This window comes from Pleurodeles waltl, chromosome 8 (assembly GCF_031143425.1).
Source record: "Pleurodeles waltl isolate 20211129_DDA chromosome 8, aPleWal1.hap1.20221129, whole genome shotgun sequence".
NCBI classification, from domain to species: Eukaryota; Metazoa; Chordata; class Amphibia; order Caudata; family Salamandridae; genus Pleurodeles; species Pleurodeles waltl.
In genome coordinates this window covers 603,385,424-603,405,231 of record NC_090447.1, presented here as the reverse complement: position 1 = coordinate 603,405,231, position 19,808 = coordinate 603,385,424, and the positions used below count along the sequence as shown (strand labels likewise).

General features: G+C 41.9%; 1 protein-coding gene across 1 annotated transcript in view; it reads left to right on the top strand.

Annotated features, from left to right (window-relative positions):
• The window catches only part of CUL4A (cullin 4A), a 635,676-nt gene that overhangs the window by 443,695 nt on the left and 172,173 nt on the right, over positions 1-19,808 (top strand). Inside the window, exon 17 of the mRNA XM_069204675.1 lies at positions 10,209-10,314. Coding sequence (XP_069060776.1) covers positions 10,209-10,314 — 106 coding nt within the window. The remainder of the gene's footprint in view (positions 1-10,208; positions 10,315-19,808) is intronic.

Genomic DNA, 19,808 nt, shown 5'->3' with positions numbered 1-19,808 from the left:
AGGCAATGCTCTATGGATGAATTGGTCAGGGATATTTGCGTACGCTTTTCCCCCTCTCCCTCTCCTTCCATATCTAGTAAACAAGTTGAGTCAAAACCAACTCAAACTCATACTGATAGCACCCACATGGGCAAGACAACCTTGGTATACAACTCTACTAGACCTGTCACTAGTACCGCATGTCAAACTACCCAACAGGCCAGATCTGTTAACACAACACAAACAACAGATCAGGCATCCAAACCCAGCATCATTGAATCTGGCAATTTGGCTCCTGAAATCCTAGAATTCGGGCACTTGGACCTCACACAAGAATGCATGGAGGTCATAAAACAAGCTAGAAAACCTTCCACTAGACACTGCTATGCATCTAAGTGGAAAAGATTTGTTTACTACTGCCATGCCAATCAAATACAACCAGTACATGCCTCTACTAAAGACATAGTAGGATACTTACTACATTTGCAAAAAGCAAATCTCGCTTTTTCATCTATAAAAATACACCTCGCAGCAATATCTGCTTACCTACAAACTACTCATTCATCGTCTCTATTTAGAATACCAGTTATTAAAGCATTCATGGAAGGGCTAAAAAGAATTATACCACCAAGAACACCACCAGTTCCTTCATGGAATCTTAACATCGTCTTAACGAGACTCATGGGTCCCCCTTTCGAACCCATGCATTCCTGTGAAATGCAATATCTAACTTGGAAGGTCGCATTTCTCATTGCAATCACATCCCTCAGAAGAGTAAGTGAAATACAGGCATTTACCATACAAGAACCATTTATTCAAATACACAACAATAAAATAGTTCTAAGAACAAATCCAAAATTTCTGCCAAAAGTAATCTCACCATTCCATTTAAATCAAACAGTAGAATTGCCAGTGTTCTTCCCACAACCAAATTCTGTGGCTGAAAGGGCACTACATACATTAGACATCAAAAGAGCACTAATGTATTACATTGACAGAACAAAGCTAATCAGGAAAACAAAACAACTGTTCATAGCTTTTCAAAAACCACACATAGGAAATCCAATCTCTAAACAAGGCATTGCTAGATGGATAGTCAGATGTATTCAAACATGCTATCTTAAAGCCAAAAGAGAATTGCCTATTACACCAAAGGCACACTCAACCAGAAAGAAAGGTGCTACAATGGCCTTTCTAGGAAACATTCCTATGAGCGAAATATGTAAGGCTGCAACCTGGTCTACGCCTCATACGTTTACTAAACACTACTGTGTAGACGTACTAAATGCACAACAAGCTACAGTGGGCCAAGCTGTACTAAGAACATTATTCCAAACTACTTCAACTCCTACAGGCTAAACCACCGCTTTTAGGGGAGGTAACTGCTTTACAGTCTGTGCCAAACATGTGTATCTGCAGCAACATATGCCATCGAACTGAAAATGTCACTTACCCAGTGTACATCTGTTCGTGGCATTAGTCGCTGCAGATTCACATGTACCCTCCCCGGGAAGCCTGTAGCCGTTTAGAAGTAGATCATAAATCTTAAACTTCTGTACATTTGTAAATAATTATTATAAACTCTTAACGTACATACATATTCACTCCATTGCATGGGCACTATTTATAGCAAACAACTCCATCCTCACCCTCTGCGGGGAAAACAATCTAAGATGGAGTCGACGCCCATGCGCAATGGAGCCGAAGAGGGAGGAGTCCTTCGGTCCCGTGACCAAAAAAGACTTCTTCGAAGAAAAACAACTTGTAATACTCCGAGCCCAACACCAGGCAGCGGACTGTGCCAAACATGTGAATCTGCAGCGACTAATGCCACGAACAGATGTACACTGGGTAAGTGACATTTTCATTGTCAGTCATGGGGCCCTTGGTAGGTCTAACATAAAAGCACATGAAGAGATCCACACTGATCTGACCAGTAAAATTGCAATCTAGTGGCCCGTACATTTGTTTTTTGTTCCAGTTCCATGACCTCTAATCAAGTGAATCAAAGGATGCAGGGGGGCACAACAGGGAAAATCAAAGGATACAGGGGGCGAACAATTATGTGGCAGGTTTAACTAATGGGGAACTTGCCCATATCTCTTCTTTAAAGGATCGGTCTTCTATGAAAACTTGGGAACAATAAATAGACTTGTGTTTTTTAAGAACAAATTGGAGGCAATAGTTAAAAGTGCAGGTTATTGAAAGCAATGACTTGAAACTGGATGTAAAGGTGACCTAACTTGAAGCAACCTGGAACATACTTTCTGAATGTCAGTGTTGTCCAGGTGCTTGATAAACAAGCTATAGAACAGGTGTGAGGGAATCTTGAAAACTATCAGATTGAAAAAGAAACTGGCGTGTAACTGTTGTCACATATTTTTTGCTGATATCAGCTCTAAATCAGTGGTCAAAAGGAAGGAGATGCAGAACCACGAAGGTTAACTGGGGGGGGGGGGGGCTTTGTTTCCAGCATCAACCAGGAGAAGGACTAGGGCGACTGAAGCACGTGGAGGACACCTTGGTGGATTGTTACAATGCTGAAGGTTCATCTGGCGAGTTGGATTGGCTAAACAAAAACTAGGATAACCCAATAATCCCACAGGAGACTGGGTATGAACATGTAAACACAATAGGGGACTCATGAAGGAGTAATGTTAGGAGAATTAAAGTAAAAGCTTGTTGGTTGGTATCAGACGACTCTTACTGAGAAAATAAATTAGTAAACATTTAAGAAGCAAATATGAATGTCAATATCTATATGTAAAGAGGCATACTCTGTGTCAGACAAGACAGTTCATTACAATGATCCGTTTTTACAATATTAAATGATAAATGGTGATGCTGTATCAGTGAATAGATCGAAATATTACCACACACTAACGAAAGCCACATATTCATTTATGAAAGATCAATAATGGATGGTTGGCCTTGTCAATGTAGAAACCACTCACCTAGAGATTGACCGTTTTAGTAATCCTGTAAGGAACGCACTTTGTGGCGATCTTGAGGCTGATATTGAATAGTGATCGACGTTCTGGTCTCGTTAGGCATTAATCCACGAGGCCATCCTCATCACTAAGTATCCAGATGCAAAATGGCCAACCCTTTGAGTCTTTATAGAAAAATATATAAAGTCGAAGTATTTATTTATTAGGTTCATTCGGTCTAGAAATCTAGTCCATTTAAGATAGTAATAACAATCATACTTAAAAAAGGAATGTGATAAAAACACAGTAACAATATAAAACCAATAGACGTCAAAACATTGTAACAATAAGAACAGCAGGACAAAGCATTTCATCATATATATAAATACAATAAAATAAAACATAAATAGATATAATAAAAAAGGGGACAGAGCTAAAAACTAAAATGTAGAACTTTTTGTCTGGAGGACCAGTGTGCACAACCAGAAGACAAAAAAGACTGAAAATAGTCTAATTGGACTAAAAGGAAACATTATCAGAGTACCAATCAAAAAAAAAAAACAACAGGAAAACTATATGGGAAGGCTATATAAGCTTGTGCAGTCTTGGTAGTCATAAGAAAGGCAACAAATTCGTAATGGAAATTTCCTACTAAAAGCAATACAAAAAGGATAAAAAGAGAAGATTAAAATCCTTCTAAAAACTAGTATAGAAATGACTCAGGAGCCTTTGGATGCAATGAACTTGCGACGGATGTACCAGGCCTCCGATAAGTATTTGGTAACTGGAATGGCAACCCTGGGAGAAAAATCATGTGTACAGATTCTAATGGCAGTTACTCTATCCTGAAAAGACATGTTTTTACAGAGGGGGATAATCCACCTCTTTCTTGGTGTCTTGTACAAAGGGCAGAAGAATAATACATGCTCTGATGTTTCTTTACAATGTTGACAGAAAATACACCTATCGTTTGTAGCGATGTTAGAAGGCCAATGGGCCATGAAACCATTGGTAGGCAATGTACCATATCTTAACTGCAGGTATAGAGTGCGTGCATACGGAGGGATAGGGAGGTTCAGGAAATTCTCAGCCCAGGGTTCATGCTTAATTTGAAGAAAATCCATTGTTAACCTACCCGCCCTCTTTTGGTGCAGGGAATCTTCGTTAACTTTCTCCCAATATCTGCTCGCAACAAATCTCCTAGCCTTATCAGGGATTTGATCCGGGTGGTTCCAATAATGGGAAAGACCCATTTTGTCCCAAGCAATTTTCATCTCTTTCAGCCAAGGGATTCTCTCCAATGCCTTGGGAGCGGCTATCAACTCTCTTATAGCCAGCCTATATGGTTCTAGTTCAGCAGATTTCCATAGACGAATCCAGTAGGTAAGGGGTCTTAAGGCCGCTATGGTTTTAATGCCATTTAAGCCAAGGTCAAGCCTTAAAGGGGTCATTGGAGTGCCCGTACCTAGCCTGGACACCTGCCTGAGGAAAATATTTTCCTTAGTTTGCAGAATGTCCAGGTTTTTATGGGACCCCCAAAGTTCCGCTCCATATAGGGCTGCTGCTCTGATTTGAACATTATAAATCTCCGCAAGAATGTTCAGAGGGGGGCTCGGAGCCTTTCTAGATCTGCGGACTAAGGCCCCACCTCTTTGGCTTATGATCAGAGCCCCTTTGTCAATTGCTGCCTTCCATTTGCCTGATGTAGATAATCTGAAACCCAAGTAATCAAACTCTTCAACTTTCTCCAATGGGGTCGAATTCATCTTAATATTAGTACGCGATCGTTTTTTAGAGGTAGTGAATATCATAAATTTGGTTTTCTTAATGTTTACATCTAAACCAAAATCACTACAATAAGCACAGAACTGATTAATCAGGTGTTGAATTCCCATTGGCGATTTTGAAAGTAGGATCGTATCATCTGCATATAGCAGGCAGGGGATTTTTTTCCCACCTAGTTTCGGAGAATCATTTATGCAGTTCTCTAGGTAGTGGATGCAATTATTAATGTAGAGCAGAAAAAGAGTAGGTGCCAAAACACAACCTTGTCTAACTCCTTTTTTGATAGCTACAGGGTCAGTCAGCTCGCCCCCCTGTCCACACCTGATTTGGGCAAAGGTATTTTGGTGCAACTGAGCTATGAGTTTCAGGAGGCCAAATGGCACTCCCATGTTTAATAATGTTGACCACAGCAGATTCCTGGGGATCAGGTCAAATGCGGCTCTTAAGTCTATAAAGACCACGTAAAGGTTACCCCCCCCCAGGTCAACATTCTTCCATTTTATTGACATAAATCTTAGAGCTTGGTCAACTGTGCTCACTGCGGGTCTGAAACCCGCTTGTAAATCAGAAAGGGCTTCAGACTCTATAATCCATTCCTCAAGGTGGGACAGAAGATGTTTCGCATAAATTTTTTGGAAGTTATCGAGGAGACTAATTGGACGGTAGTTAGCCGGAATGTTTGGATTTCCTTTTTTGAAGATCGGTACAATTTCAGCCCCTTTCCAAGTAGATGGAACTGGTGCGCCTGCTGCAATAGCATTGCAGATAAAATTGAGGTAGGGAGCCCATATATCAGGTCTAGATTTATATAAATCACCTGGAATTTTGTCTGGGCCAGGAGCCTTCCCCCATTTCAGGGAGTCTATTGCAGCTCTAGTTTCGGAAAGAGAAAAAGAAATTGGAATGATCTCTTGGATTGTTGAATCATTGGGGGGCCACAGAGAAGCTTCTGGTGGACCTCCATAAAGTTGCCCAAAATGCTCTACCCAAGTTGCTGAGAGAATTGTAGAGCCAGGCGCGGCTGGGGAGTCACTGTCATTATCAGCTATTAGTTTCCAAAACTTGGAAGTATTATTAGATAAGGCTGAAACCAGAATAGTGGCCCATCTGGCCTCCTCCCAACTTCTGCGTGCCTTTGAGCATGCCTTCTTGTAAGCGCCCCTGGCTATTCTCAACGTCGCAGCATGGCCTTCTTTGATTGCATCCAGGAGAGCTAGTTGTGCTGTTCTGCAAGAATTGTTGAACCAAGGGGCATTGTATTTTTTATTGGAGTTGTTAACAGTCTCTTTAGTGAAAAATTGTTTTAAAGATTGGAACAGGTCAGTGTGGGCTGTAAGAAGGCTATCGCCCTCCTCAGACTCATCTAACCGGATCATACACTCCATATGATTCGCAAGCAAGCTGTAAATGGATGCTAGATGTTTAGGGGAGGAGGTAACAGATTCCCATTTTAAATTGCATCTATTATTGGTTAGGGCCAGTTGGGACACATTGGACCTAGAGTGAGGCACTATGAACGAAGGAAAAAGACCTCTGGTTGATAAAATCAGAGGATCGTGGTCGCTCACGGGCTGCTCATCTACCCTCATATCTACCATGTAACGCCAAAGACGGATATCAAGAAGTATGTAGTCGAATTCCTTGGACTAAAGGATTAGGTTCGAAGGTAACATTAAAATCTCCTCCAATTAAAACAAAAGAGGAGGGATTACTTTTAAGAACATAGTCCAAATTCGACAGAACGTCAGACTCAAAGTGGGGACTCACATTTCTGTTATAGATATTAATTAAAAGGAGGGGTTTTTCTTCTGAAATCATTAACAATAGGGCTTGCAGGTCCGGGCAACCAGTGTCTAATTCTTCTATCTTGCACCTGAGAGAAGTATTTAGCCACACGAGCAACCCTCCCGAAGGTCTCCCAGAAGATGACTTACGGGCCGGAACCCAAAAACTTTTGAAACCGAGTCTATATTTGGGTTCTAATGCCCATGTTTCTTGAAAAAGGCAAATCAAGTGATCATCAATAAGGTTACCCCAACCTGGGCTATGTAATTTGCTTTCCAATCCAGCTATATTCCAGCTGAGCACCTTATCGAGATCCTCTGAGCATGAGGACCCAACTTTATTCTGGGCATATAGAATACTAGGGGGGGGACTGTTAAGGACCATGGTGCTTCCCTCGGGTGAATTAAGATCAGAAGATTTCTTACTCTGTGTCTTTAGAACCTCGCTGGATATAACCCCAATAGTGTTTGGATTTGGTGAGTTGACCATGCAGGTGTGACCCAAGGTATAGGGAGCGTTTGACTGATTAGAAATGCATTCCTCAGTTGCTTGACATGTTAAACTTTTGGGTGAACCCGGGACAACAAAATCGGCTGAGATGTTAAGACCAATAGGGCAAATGAACTCAGCTTCGCAGTTAGACAATACCACATCCTGAAAGGCATCTCCTAGTCAATCTGCCTCAGAGAGAGAGGATAGAGGACGTCTAGGACCAATTACGGGGGTGGGCAGTGTGTGATAAACCGAGCCAGCCCCGTATAATGGTGGTGATTGAGTACTCCAGGACGACATAGAAGGTGGATAAAACACTTGTAACCTGCAAAGAGAAGTTTTGCCAGTTGTAGGATAAAATCTGTTAGCATTTAGAGAAAGTCGATGGACAAGATCGGGGGAATTAAAATTAATGACAATACAATCCCCAACACCGATCTTCGCTAGAGGGCCCACCCACCCTACCCTTCTCACCATCAATATTGAAGATGACATGGAAAAAGCAAACCCTGCATTCACATGCAACCAGTGGATAACCTTGTTTTTGAGTTCGATGAAAGATTCGGAAAAATGAGGTTTGAGTTCAGGAACATTAGAAATAATAAGAACATAAGGGCATGATTCAGGTGGTAAATGAAGCACTTTAGGTTCTTGAGAAACACTACTCTTATCCATCTTCTGGTATGCTGGTTGTGCGGATTCCCTAATAGGGGGGCCGTCTCCCGAGTTAGTTGCTGGATTGTTACATGTGGCGGTTCCTTTTAATAAGAGAGCTAAGGCCATATGGGGCTTGTTCGTCGGAATACTGGGGGTTTTAGCAGAACTAGACCAGTCATGATTTAGAATAGGAGGAAAAGTTTTGGGTATTTGGTCAGTGTGACTAATGGCAACAATAGGGTCATGATTAGGATGAATTTCTACAGGTAAAGAAATTGTTGGTAGCTGACTGCTCGTAAGACTATCAAGTTTGTCCTCAATTATTTGAAGACGGTTGGAGATAGGAAGAAGTAATTTAGAGAGCTCATCTCTTATGAGATCCCTAATGAACACATTTGCATGGGAGTTGTTGGTATTGTGTAAGGAGATTGGAGCCATATCATTGATAGAAGATTGGGCCAGATTAGAGGGACTCAAGGTTCTAGATCGTTTATTTTTGAGGACAGGTTCCCTACGCTTCCTTTTCCCTTTGGTATTAGATTCAGTTAAAGTAAGGGAACCTTCTATTGGGGGACACTGGACCAATGGAGTTGGTGCGGCACAAATGGCAGGTGCAATTGGAGTGTCATCTTGGGTCTCTTGGGGGATTTTGGATGGAGAAGGGGGATGGATAATCGGGACAGACTGGAGCTCTAGTCGCGGGTGGGGCTGTGAGACTGGGCTAACATGGGGTGAACTAATGGATGCAGAAGGAGGGGCAGCAAGACGACGTTGCACTAATTCTATTTCTCTTTCAAGTTCCCCAACGGCCTTTTGTAAAAAGCCGTCCAGGGTTTTGTTAGAGTGCAATTTCCCGTCCAAACCCCCCACACGTCGTCGGCCCATTTTACTAAAAACCAAGGGCCTTATATTTAGTGGGAGATTCAAGTGAGATCACAGCGGGGCGAGCAAAGGCAGGTTAATATTAGTAATTGACCAGTAGCTAGGTAGAGGCCTGGAGCTTTGGGGGAAAGCTACCCCTCCGCCATGTAAATAAGCTTGAGTTTGAACTTCGGGCAGACAAGTGGAAAGTGGTTATCTGGGACCACAGTTTAAGGTAAATGACAGGGGGGTGGCCCTGCCCTGCCTCTTCCTGGCAATGACGGGCAAGGACGGGCCCGGGCTTCGCCCGGGCGCCGCCCGCGCGCGTCCCGCGGAGCGGGAGCGCTTACGTGATTTTATAGGGCTCCTGCCCTGGTTGATGGCAGCACACAGCTGCTGCCCACCTCCTCCTCGATTTCCCGGCAAAGTTTTCGGCGCGTCCCGCGGAGCGGGAGCGCTTACGTGATTTTAAAGGGCTCCTGCCCTGGTTGATGGCAGCACACAGCTGCTGCCCACCTCCTCCTCGATTTCCCGGCAAAGTTTTCGGCGCGTCCCGCGGAGCGGGAGCGCTTACGTGATTTTAAAGGGCTCCTGCCCTGGTTGATGGCAGCACACAGCTGCTGCCCACCTCCTCCTCGATTTCCCGGCAAAGTTTTCGGCGCGTCCCGCGGAGCGGGAGCGCTTACGTGATTTTAAAGGGCTCCTGCCCTGGTTGATGGCAGCACACAGCTGCTGCCTACCTCCTCCTCGATTTCCCGGCAAAGTTTTCGGCGCGTCCCGCGGAGCGGGAGCGCTTACGTGATTTTAAATGGCTCCTGCCCTGGTTGATGGCAGCACACAGCTGCTGCCCACCTCCTCCTCGATTTCCCGGCAAAGTTTTTGGCGCGTCCCGCGGAGCGGGAGCGCTTACTTGATTTTAAAGGGCTCCTGCCCTGGTTGATGGCAGCACACAGCTGCTGCCCACCTCCTCCTCGATTTCCCGGCAGAGTTTTCGGCGCGTCCCCTATGTGTGAAAAAACGGTACAATGCACAGAGGTACGCCAGAGGTAGGTGAGACTCAGGCCAAAAGAGGGTGGAACCACCAAAACATACTGTGGACCAGCCATTGACACAACGCAAACAGACGGACAGTTCGCCATTTGTAAAAAAAAAAAAAAAAAAACTCGTGGATTAGAGACTCACTCCATCAATGCGTGCAGAAAATGAGCTCCAAGTGCAGCAGTCGGTCTGCTAAAAAGGTTTGAGGTGTGGGACAACTATTTTATCAAGCCAGTGCTCAATGTTTCTTTTTCTTCTGAATTAAATACCTTGAAGCGTTATTTAAGCATTACTTTTATTTGTCGATTTTTTTTTTTTTCCTTTACTCACTCTGATATTTAAGGGCTAACATATTTAATTCCTGTATCCGTTTCTATTAATGCTTTATACTTGTGGTGGTACTTAAGTGTTTGATAGTACTTTAACATGTATTCTTCGTTGAAAATGAAATTAAGATAAAAATGTATAACGTACTAAATATTGCAGATTTTTTTTTTTACAGCATGATCAATACATTTTCTCATCGTTGAGCACAAAGTCTTATGAATGTAATTGCTGGTTAGGCACTTTCAAGCTGCCCTAACGGTCGGTAATTTACCCCTCACCTATCTCACTTAACTGTAAAGACGGAAATTGCGGCCGTTGTATAATAATAATTTGATCCTGTTTTTTTACATTTAGGGGAAAAAAGAAATTCAGGTTTCACTTTTTCAGACATTGGTACTGCTTATGTATAATGAAGGCGAGGAATTCAGTTTTGAAGAAATTAAAATGGCTACTGGTGTAGGTATGTGTAATTGCGTTATCTTTAACATTTCAGTTTGAGTGGCTTAAGTAATGCATGAATACGATGTACTCAAGGTTCTCCTACTCCCTTAATTCCCAAAGTTTTAAAGAAAATAAAGTATTTTACCACCGAAATATCGTGGGGGGGCTCCTTTCTGTCCCGACCAGGTTCTGGCTGTCTAATATGTTGAATGTGTCTTTAGTTCTTCAGTTTGCTTACCTCTTAGTGATGATTTGATGTTTTAGGATCAAGGTGCACTGCCTTCCGACTCCCTTCTCTTGCTCCACCTGCCCATCTTTTAAGTATATATCTATCCCAGAGGTTCTCTAAATGCAAGCTAACATAGTTTTCAGTCTTTTTCCGAGCCAGAAATGTTACTATTAACTGTTATGCAACATTCCACCACAATACTATGGCTTCAGGAATCCCATCATTGTTGATCAAATAATGCAGTGTCATAAGGGCAGCAATTGAGTATCTTCCTGGACCCTGTTCATGTACCCGGACCTGTTTCTGCTAGCAGGAGAGGATCGTTGCTCTGATTTATTCTCATCAGGGGTGCCCAATGTAAGCCCAGCAACAATGAATTTATGACAGAGCTTCAGGGTAACCACCGACTATATAAATATTTTCTTAATCTTAATTTATTATGTGTGGCTATCCCAAAAATCTGGCATGGATCCAGCCCTCCTAAGCAACCCTGATGTAGGTGCTGCTGTTTCATTGATGTAATATAATCTGCCGCACTGGTTTGTGTCCAATATTTGAAATGTAATTAATAATTGTGAATGGTAGGAGCTTGACTTTCCTGATATGAGGCACCTAGAATATTTAGTTTGTGCTGGCTAGGTCTTCAATCTTTTTTTTTTTTTCTTTTTTTCGAATTTTGCAATTTGTTATGGTCTTACAGTGGACAAAACCTCCATTGGTTCCCCCTCCTTTTAGTTTAACAGGTAGCCGCACTTTACTTCCTTTGTATGATATCTGACTAGTAGAAGTTGAATATAGTTATTTTGAGGTCTGGATACACTCAGACGAGTTGCCTATTGGCTTTCCCCAGTGGAAATTGAAGTCCTGACTGTCGGAGCACATGGGGGCATCTGTGTGTGTGTGTTTATATATTGAAAACAAAGACGGTATGGTAAAGGGCTTCAAAACATTACTGGTGCACCTGATGTTACCGTTTGCATAACTGCTCACAAACAGTTACCTTTTTTGTAAGAATGGTGCTTTGGTGCTCCTCAAAATTTAGGCCCAGTGCTGCTCAGAAAAGTTCCCAATGCCCCTTCCCTAATCCCCCCTCCCGCCCCCGCTTCGCACTGCAGGCCCCAGCTACTGCTGGGGGTCACTGTACTGAGCACTTATGCAGAGACTCCTAAAAACCCATTGGAGGCCGAAGGAACATAAGACTTTCACAGACGGAATGCTGCAATTGATTGGCAGTGGGCTTCTGCTGAACTGCTCACCTCTAGCAATATTATCTTGAGCGGTCTTCTGTCTAATGGTACCGTTTTTGTGCTTGGATCTGCAAAGACAATGTGCTGTCTGTCTGCCCAAAGGATAGAGCTACAGTGCAGCTGAAGTTCTGCTGGAATATTTGCTGCTGCATTGTCAGTGTAGATGTCCTCACCCCAGCCTAAGGAGACTAGAGAACCTTGAAGCCTGCTCTACCTCTTACAAAAAGTGGGTTTTTGAAGACTCATCCTCGATGGCAATTGGTTTCAGCGCACACCCTTTGAGTCCCTCAAACTCCTCATGGAGATGGGCTGCCTCAGATCTCAACTCCTACCTGTGACGGTGAGACAATTGGGTACCCCGGTGGGAGCACACACCCATTCCTGCACTGCCCTTAGTTTATTTTATCGTTTCCCTTCTTCCCTTGGCCTTTTCAAGTATGACAACCCAGGTACTGATTGTCTAGCCAGCTGGTGGGTTCCAGAGACACTTTGTGGTGTTTATCAAGTGCCCTGCAAATATAGAGTTACAGCCAACAGTCCATTGTGATAAAGAGTGTCCATAAACCCTTACCTTTACTTATTAACTTTGAGGCCCTTAGTTTGCCTCTACCATCAACATTGTAGTTATCTTTGTATTTGGCTATTTATTCTTAATCAGTAGTGAATAGATACAAGGCAACCAATTTTAGGGACCAATGTGTGGTCCTCACTTTAGCTACAACATCTGTTAGCATCACAAAGATTATTTGTTTGTGAATTTTGTGTTTTCATAAAAGTACTGCTTTGGTGCTGCCTCTTTGTGTTCCACGTTTTTTCTGAGGCTCGCAAACATTAGAGATTTACAGACTTTATTTACAGTGTCTAGCCAGGGGCAATGTTTTCGTTGCAGTATAGAATGGTTACTGTCTGCTTTTATTTACCAGTTTCTACATGCAATCTATCACCGTTCATTGTATCAGTACTATGTTGTATGTATTGTTAAACATATATGTATCCTCTGAAAAAACAAAGGTTAAAGAAGTGGTGTTATTGATATCTCTCTCTCTCTCTCTCTCTCTCTCTATATATATATATATATATATATATATATATATATATATATATATAACATGAATCAAAAATTCTTTACTTGTATTGATTACTTACAATCATACAAAAGGACAATGATTAAAATTCATAAAGAATGACAATATGAGACAGAAAGAGTGTTTATGCCATTAACTTAAAATACAAAGAACAACAATACTATGAGGATAAGTATATATATATATGTGTGTGTGTGTGTGTATATATATTTATATATATATATTTATACACACACACTAGAAAACACAAAAGTTAAAGCGGCGTTATTGAGCTATATAGATAGTTAAATATTATTGAAATGTTATTCACTTACAATCATTGAGCTGTTAAGCGACTAAGAAGATGGACAGGCTGAATAAACAAATGTGGAAAAGGGATGCTGTACTTATACAAAAGCCTCGCTTTAACTATTTTTAGCCCCTTTAAATAATGCATTATGCCTCAACTTACTAAAAACCCATGCTACCTTTCATATTGTAACCCTCTGATGTCATACCTACATTAACAGTGCTCATTCACTTCAGCATCCTGTACAGGAAAAGGATTTAATTTAACAGATCCTATTCCACAATATTGTGTTCAGGAATTCCTCACTTTTGTCTTTAATTCAAAATGGTAGTGCTCTAGTTCTGTGGTGACTGCAGTTGATTACTAGGGAGTTAACTGACAAACCGCCCCAGGTGTTGGAATACATGGTTGATATTAATGTCAGAATGTTTGAAAACTCTTGGAAAATGTGTCCTCCTTTCAGCTTTCTATATCACTGGTCAAATATATATGACAAAAAGAAACCCCTCTTTTACTGAAGCGTCCACCGTAGGAAACACTTTCAGTTTTACAGCTTTGATTCCAGCAACACGCAGCCAATGAAAAAGCACAGAAAGCAATTATCGTATGAATTCATTATTTCAGGTGATTTTCAATGTGAGCTGCAGCATTTCTGAGTCTTAGTGGCCCAGGTAAACGCAGTTGCATAGTCCAGCGTTGACAGGATCGTCGACTAATGGCTTGGACATGCTCAGTATGATTTAAGTACATAAAGACCTACACCTGCAAACAAGGATTGTCAAAGCCAATAGGTCTGACGTCAGTAAGCATACAATGTTTAATTAATCTTTTCCGAACGTGTGCAATAGGTTATAAAAAGTGAAAGTAATAAGAAGTAAAAAAAATTGCAGTGAAAATCTGACTTGTGGCTGCTGGTAAGAAATGATCCATTGCAAAAACAGAAAAGAAAGCATGAAATGAAAGCAAAAATTAAAGTGAAAATTCACCAACCAGGCTTACACTGAAGAGGGCTGCCTTTTACGTGGATGTGCACAAGCAAAATACTGTCACTGAGAAACCCAATGACAATAAGCCATAAGGGTGCAGTGCTTCCTACATCCATAACTTCAGTTTTATTTGGATTCCTATTTAGGTAATTGCCTTCCTCCTGTTGCTTCACTGTGATGACCGTTGTCCCACCTGCCTTCTCTTCCTGATTGTATCATGGGCAGGCGGGACATGCTGCTCCTCCATCGCTAGTGCAGTGGGAGTCCTAGCAGTGCCACTGGGCCGCCAGCCACCCTCTCCAAATATACTTGGATCTTGGCTGCCGATCAGTCTGTGCAGTCTCCCCCGCCGTCATTCCTCTCCATGGGCGGGGACATTCAATGGGGAACATGCTGAGTGCCGTGGCTCCATTTGCTTGGCTTCTCTCCTTCCCAGAGTTCCTCAGTGAGGACTTCTGGGATGGTAATATTTAACCCGTTCTAAAATGGCAGGCACATTATAGCCTTCCCAATCCAATATGGAGGCTCAGCTCGTCTTGATGTGATTTTCCGTTTTTTGCCTATCAGAGCAGGTAATCTTTTCTACTCTTTGCATCCCATATTTCGCTTAGTTCTTTGTCATGTTTCCTTGCTCCTTGCCATTTCTTGGGATTTCCGTGGGTTCCACTGCTTCCAGCTACTCCTATATACAACTTCGGATTCTTGCTGAAGCATCTTTCATCATCTTTAGGCCGCTTCATCAATTCACAAGCCAAGTCAGCTCCAGGAGCCTGCCAGCCTCACCAACCATCTTCGTGTTTTTTTTTTTTTACCTTTGTAATTTTTCCCTCTCTGGGGCTCTTTCCAGAAGCCTCTGGGCCCCAGTGCCACTGGGCCTGTGGAAGCTTCGCTGCTAGCTGTGATGTTGGACATTTGGAATAGAAGCCTTAAAGAGTTTCTTTAAAGAACGCATTCAATCACGGTCCCATTATCTAGGGTTTCTCATACAGAATAGCAGACACACCGTTTCCAATGTGCAAATGTCTACTACATGATTTTTGTATGTAGATGGAACTAACCTCTCTCTTGAGAGAGAACATGACGATTTTAAGTGCCAGGCTTGTCCGTTTTGAGGTCAGGTGCACTAGTGCATTGACCTGTTGTAAGTATTGTAGGCTTTTAATCACGCCCATCACTTTTACTGGTTCGTGGGCTTCGCTTTAAAAATCACTTGATATCATCGGTAAATGCTTTGTTTGTCCTGCCTTGAAACTGTTTTTGACACGCCTTGCAGACTGCGCCTGTTACATGGATTATTGAACGATTGCCAATATACTTCAGCGTGGGCGAACTATTTCTTTTGTCTCTCCCCTCTGTGTTGCATGGCGGCCGTGGGGCTCACATTGCGAACCGGCACAACAGAGCTAGAAAGTAAACCTGTTACACCCAGATCTGAATGCAGTGTAAAGCTGCACCAATTGTATGCATGTATGTTTAAAAGACTCGTGGAAGCACTGTCCATGATCACTCCTACAGCATAGGTTACCAATTCCAAGGTCTGCAGGTGGACCCCCACCAAACAAGAAGAAAAGGAGGCTAGTTGCTACAGAGAGGAGAGTTGAGATAGAAACTGCGGTGGATTGGAGAAATGCAAACACTATTGTTTTTCTGGTCAGAGAGGGCTATCACCAGTCTTAGGAGAAAGACGACTTCTTTCAGTTCTTATCCAGAATAATGAAAGAAAAACACAGAGGGAATTAATCAGGAAGGAGGGATTATTTATTAGAATTCTTTGACAATATATCTAGCAGAGAAGTTAATATTTGCCTTGACCTTAGAGGATATGCATGGCAAAGAGTCTTTGGGATCTGTCCTGGAGTACAAAGAATGCTGGTCGCTTATTATGCAGCTCCTTGGCTAGCATCTCGGTGGACATCAAATAGATGTGGTTTTAGAAAGCATTGATTTTCATCTCCGACCTGAACTTTGACTGCATCAAACCCATTTTACTTGCTCTTACAAGAAAAGGGTAGAGGAATGGACTTAGTGCTCAGAAATGGGAAGAGTCCCTTCAAAAAATAGTCACAATGAAATTGGATGTTAAGCCACAGTTGGAGCAGTAACATGAGCTGACACCGGATAATTTGCTGGATTATTACGATGCTAAATCAAAACGGTGATAATAGTGCTGCACACGATAGAACCGTTATAACTTAAGTACGTAAATGTCTTTAATAATGAACACTTGACCTTTGACGCTGTTAGCTAATGATGCACACTGTAATATAACTGGGTGAAGGAATTAGGACGATCATCTCCATGAGACTTCCCCTCATGAATACAATACTTCCTTGCAAGTGTATCCATAGACTACCTACTGATAAAATACTGTCAACCCCAAAGAAAGACTACCTTGATATTTTACAGTTGTTGTCTTTTTCATTTTGTTTTTATTTAACGCCTCTTAACAATAATGCACAATAAAAATGACGTTATGGAAAACTGAAGTATCTGCAGGATAAATAGGACTGAAAACTCTACCCAGACAGTATGAACATAATAATGAATAAATGTTTTTTTTTAAAATATAGTGTGTTGAAATCTCTAGGCAGTACATTGCCATGGACGTCATTTAGGGGTCGGCAGTGGTCGCTGCTGAGACTCCTGGCATGCCCCTTGGGACCCCTAGCACTGTCTTTGCGATCTCTGGCCTCAGAGGTGGCAAAATCAGTGCCAGGAACACAGTGGCAGCTCGTCCGCCGGTTAGGCTTACACTCTCTTTGTTTTCTCTCATATTTTAAATCACTGATAGTGAATAATGTTTCATTATTCACTATTAGTCTAATAAAAAATTGAGAGAAAATAAAGAGCCTGGAGCCCTAACCGATGTTCATTTTTTATCACACTAATAGTGAATATTGCTTTTTTTTCAGTATTAGTGTAATTAAAAAATGTAGTACAATTAGCTGGGATATATATAATCTTCCATGGCAGCCGAGATAAGCAAACAAAATGGGTTTAAATGTATGCTGTGACAGTTCAAAGTTTATTATGTTACGGAACTCCGATGGAGATCCGCATAAGAATAAAAACATAAAATACACAATGAGAAGAAATATTAGAAATAACAAATGAATTAAACTTAGATAGACAGATTGAAATAAATTAATACAAAGTTAAAAAACACTTAAAATAATTGAAAACTTTAGCACAAAACATTTAATTAGGCAGAATAAATAAGGCTTGGAATAAATTAGAAGCAGATCTAAGTGAAAGAGATAGACAGATGGGGCGCAACTACTTGCAACGATAAGGCAATAAGGTCGAACAAATTAAGACAACATGCGTCAAATCCTGAACACCATTATAGCATAGATTACAAATGGCGGAGGAGCCAAACCATTTTGCTTGTAAAGTGTTCAGGGGAAGCTGCCACTGTCGCAGCAGGAGCCAGAATCTCCTCACCCCATGAGGCAAGTTCCAGATAAGGTAGGGCTGTGTGACCCCTGGCGTTAATGAGTCCGCTATTATATGGAAACTCTGTCTATGTGAACAGGCCTGACTATCTTGGCTGAAACTCACTGCCCAAGTTGCTTTCCTGAGAGCGAATTTAAGCTGTGCTGGTGAGAGGTTAAAGATTGCAGATGGATCTAGTTGTAAGAGATCCATTGCATATAAGAAGTTCCTGCTGATGATATATTTTACTTTGTGACCAGCTAATATTTCTTTTTTTTAGCAGTGACCGCAAGGAATCGTCGCAGCTCGTCATCACATTAAACATCCAACAGATTATTGCGGCTAGGCCTTGCATAAAAGCGCTACGTAGGCTCACCTCAAGTTTTAGTAATGGTGCAGAAGAGGCAGAGTTTACAGTTAAAATATTTCTTAAAACACGTCCCTCGAGTTTGTTGAGAAAGATCCACTTAGAAACTGCAATATGCTCAACACTATACAGTAACGATGGGGGTATCTTTACCTGATATACCTCTAAGAGATGCTTAAAATGCCTTCTGCCCGTTGCTCTATAGAGGGTATTCAAACCATTGGCTTGAGATTGGGCCTTTCTTTGATTATGCTCAATATGCTCTCTTTCTTTGAGATTCCCACAGACAATTTTACACAGAAATGTGTAAGAGGTTACTCTTTCAAGCTGTTGAGCTCCCATGGTCCAATTAAAATTGCTGTACTTTAATTTTTTGTTCCTGTGAAAGCACAGGATTTTACTTTTAGAGCAATTTATCTTTAAAAAGTGTGCTTCAGTATATTGCTCGAGGGCTTTTAGCCTATAAGCCCCGTTGGGGTACGATCTAAAATGATTGTCGTCAGCATAAAGTAGACAGCATAACGATCTGCCTCCTAATTTGGGGGCAAAACCCTCACCTGAAGTTAAATGTGCTGGTAAGTTGAGAGATACAGAGAAAATAAGAGTGGAGCCAACATACAACCTTGTTTTAGGCCATTTTTAGTTAGTATAACATGGGATAAACCTAGTTCACCCCCTAGCAAAACTCTGCACCAGGTGGAAGAGTAAAGAGCAACCACGAGCTCAAAGAGGAGGCTGGGCATGCCTATTCTTAGAAGCTTCTTCCATAACAGAGCACGGTCAACCTTATCAAATGCTGTGGAGAAATCTATGAACGCTGCATAGATCTGCTCCCCTTTCAGAGAGGCATGTTTTTCATTAATTACTTGCAAAATGGAAATGTTGTCAATGGTGCCATGATTTCTCCTAAAACCTGACTGCTCTAAGGGAATAATTTTGCACCTTTCTGCCCAATCATTAATCTGTGACAGCAGGAATTTAGCAAAAAGAATTTCGAACGCACCCAAGAGTGCAATCTGGCGGTAATTCATAGGACAGTTTTGATCCCCTTTTTTATACAAAGGGACAATAACGCTGCCCTTCCAAGACTGAGGGACATCCCTGACTATAACAATGCTGGAACACAGGGAATAAAATCTTGCACCAGGAGGATATGTCATGTTTTATTAATAATATTGAGATTTCATCAGGTCCCATTGCTGCGGAACTACACATTCCTTTTATTGTAGCCTCAATTTCTTTTAGGGTTGGATATGAGTATTGGGAATCGGATCTGGTTTGAGAGATATCCACATTAGTACCATTAGAGGCATAAAGAGCAGATAGAAATGTTGACCAGCTTGATTCACAGATAGCTATTGGGAGGGGCTGAGTTCTAGACCCACACCCTTCGGCAATCAGGGACCAAAACCGCCTAATATGGCCGGAAGAGGCTGCTTCTCTTATTGCAACCCAGGATCTATCTGTGGGGTCCTTTTTTAGCCGTGCTCTTAATCTCCTTCTCCTTCTTTTTAGAATATCTAACTGGGATTGCCTCATGGATGTATGATTCCTATATTGTTTACGGATTAGCGCGTTTATTTCTCTGTTTACCAATAAAAGAGGGGAGGGTTTTGCTATAAATTTACTCAGAGGCTTTTGCCTAGAGATTGAAGCAACCAGTTGCATAAAACTAATGAAACTCTCCATTTCGTTCCCCACCCAGCTACCGAGGTCAATCAGGGTACGTTCTAGAATACCTTTAAGCCCCTTAAAACTATTTGTGGGCCAATATGTTCTACCATTTTTAACGCCTAACTGGGGACGCTGCCCTGCTAGACTCCATGTATCAGTACATTGCGCCTTCAGATCAACTTTTGAACTGTTTGCTGTGTG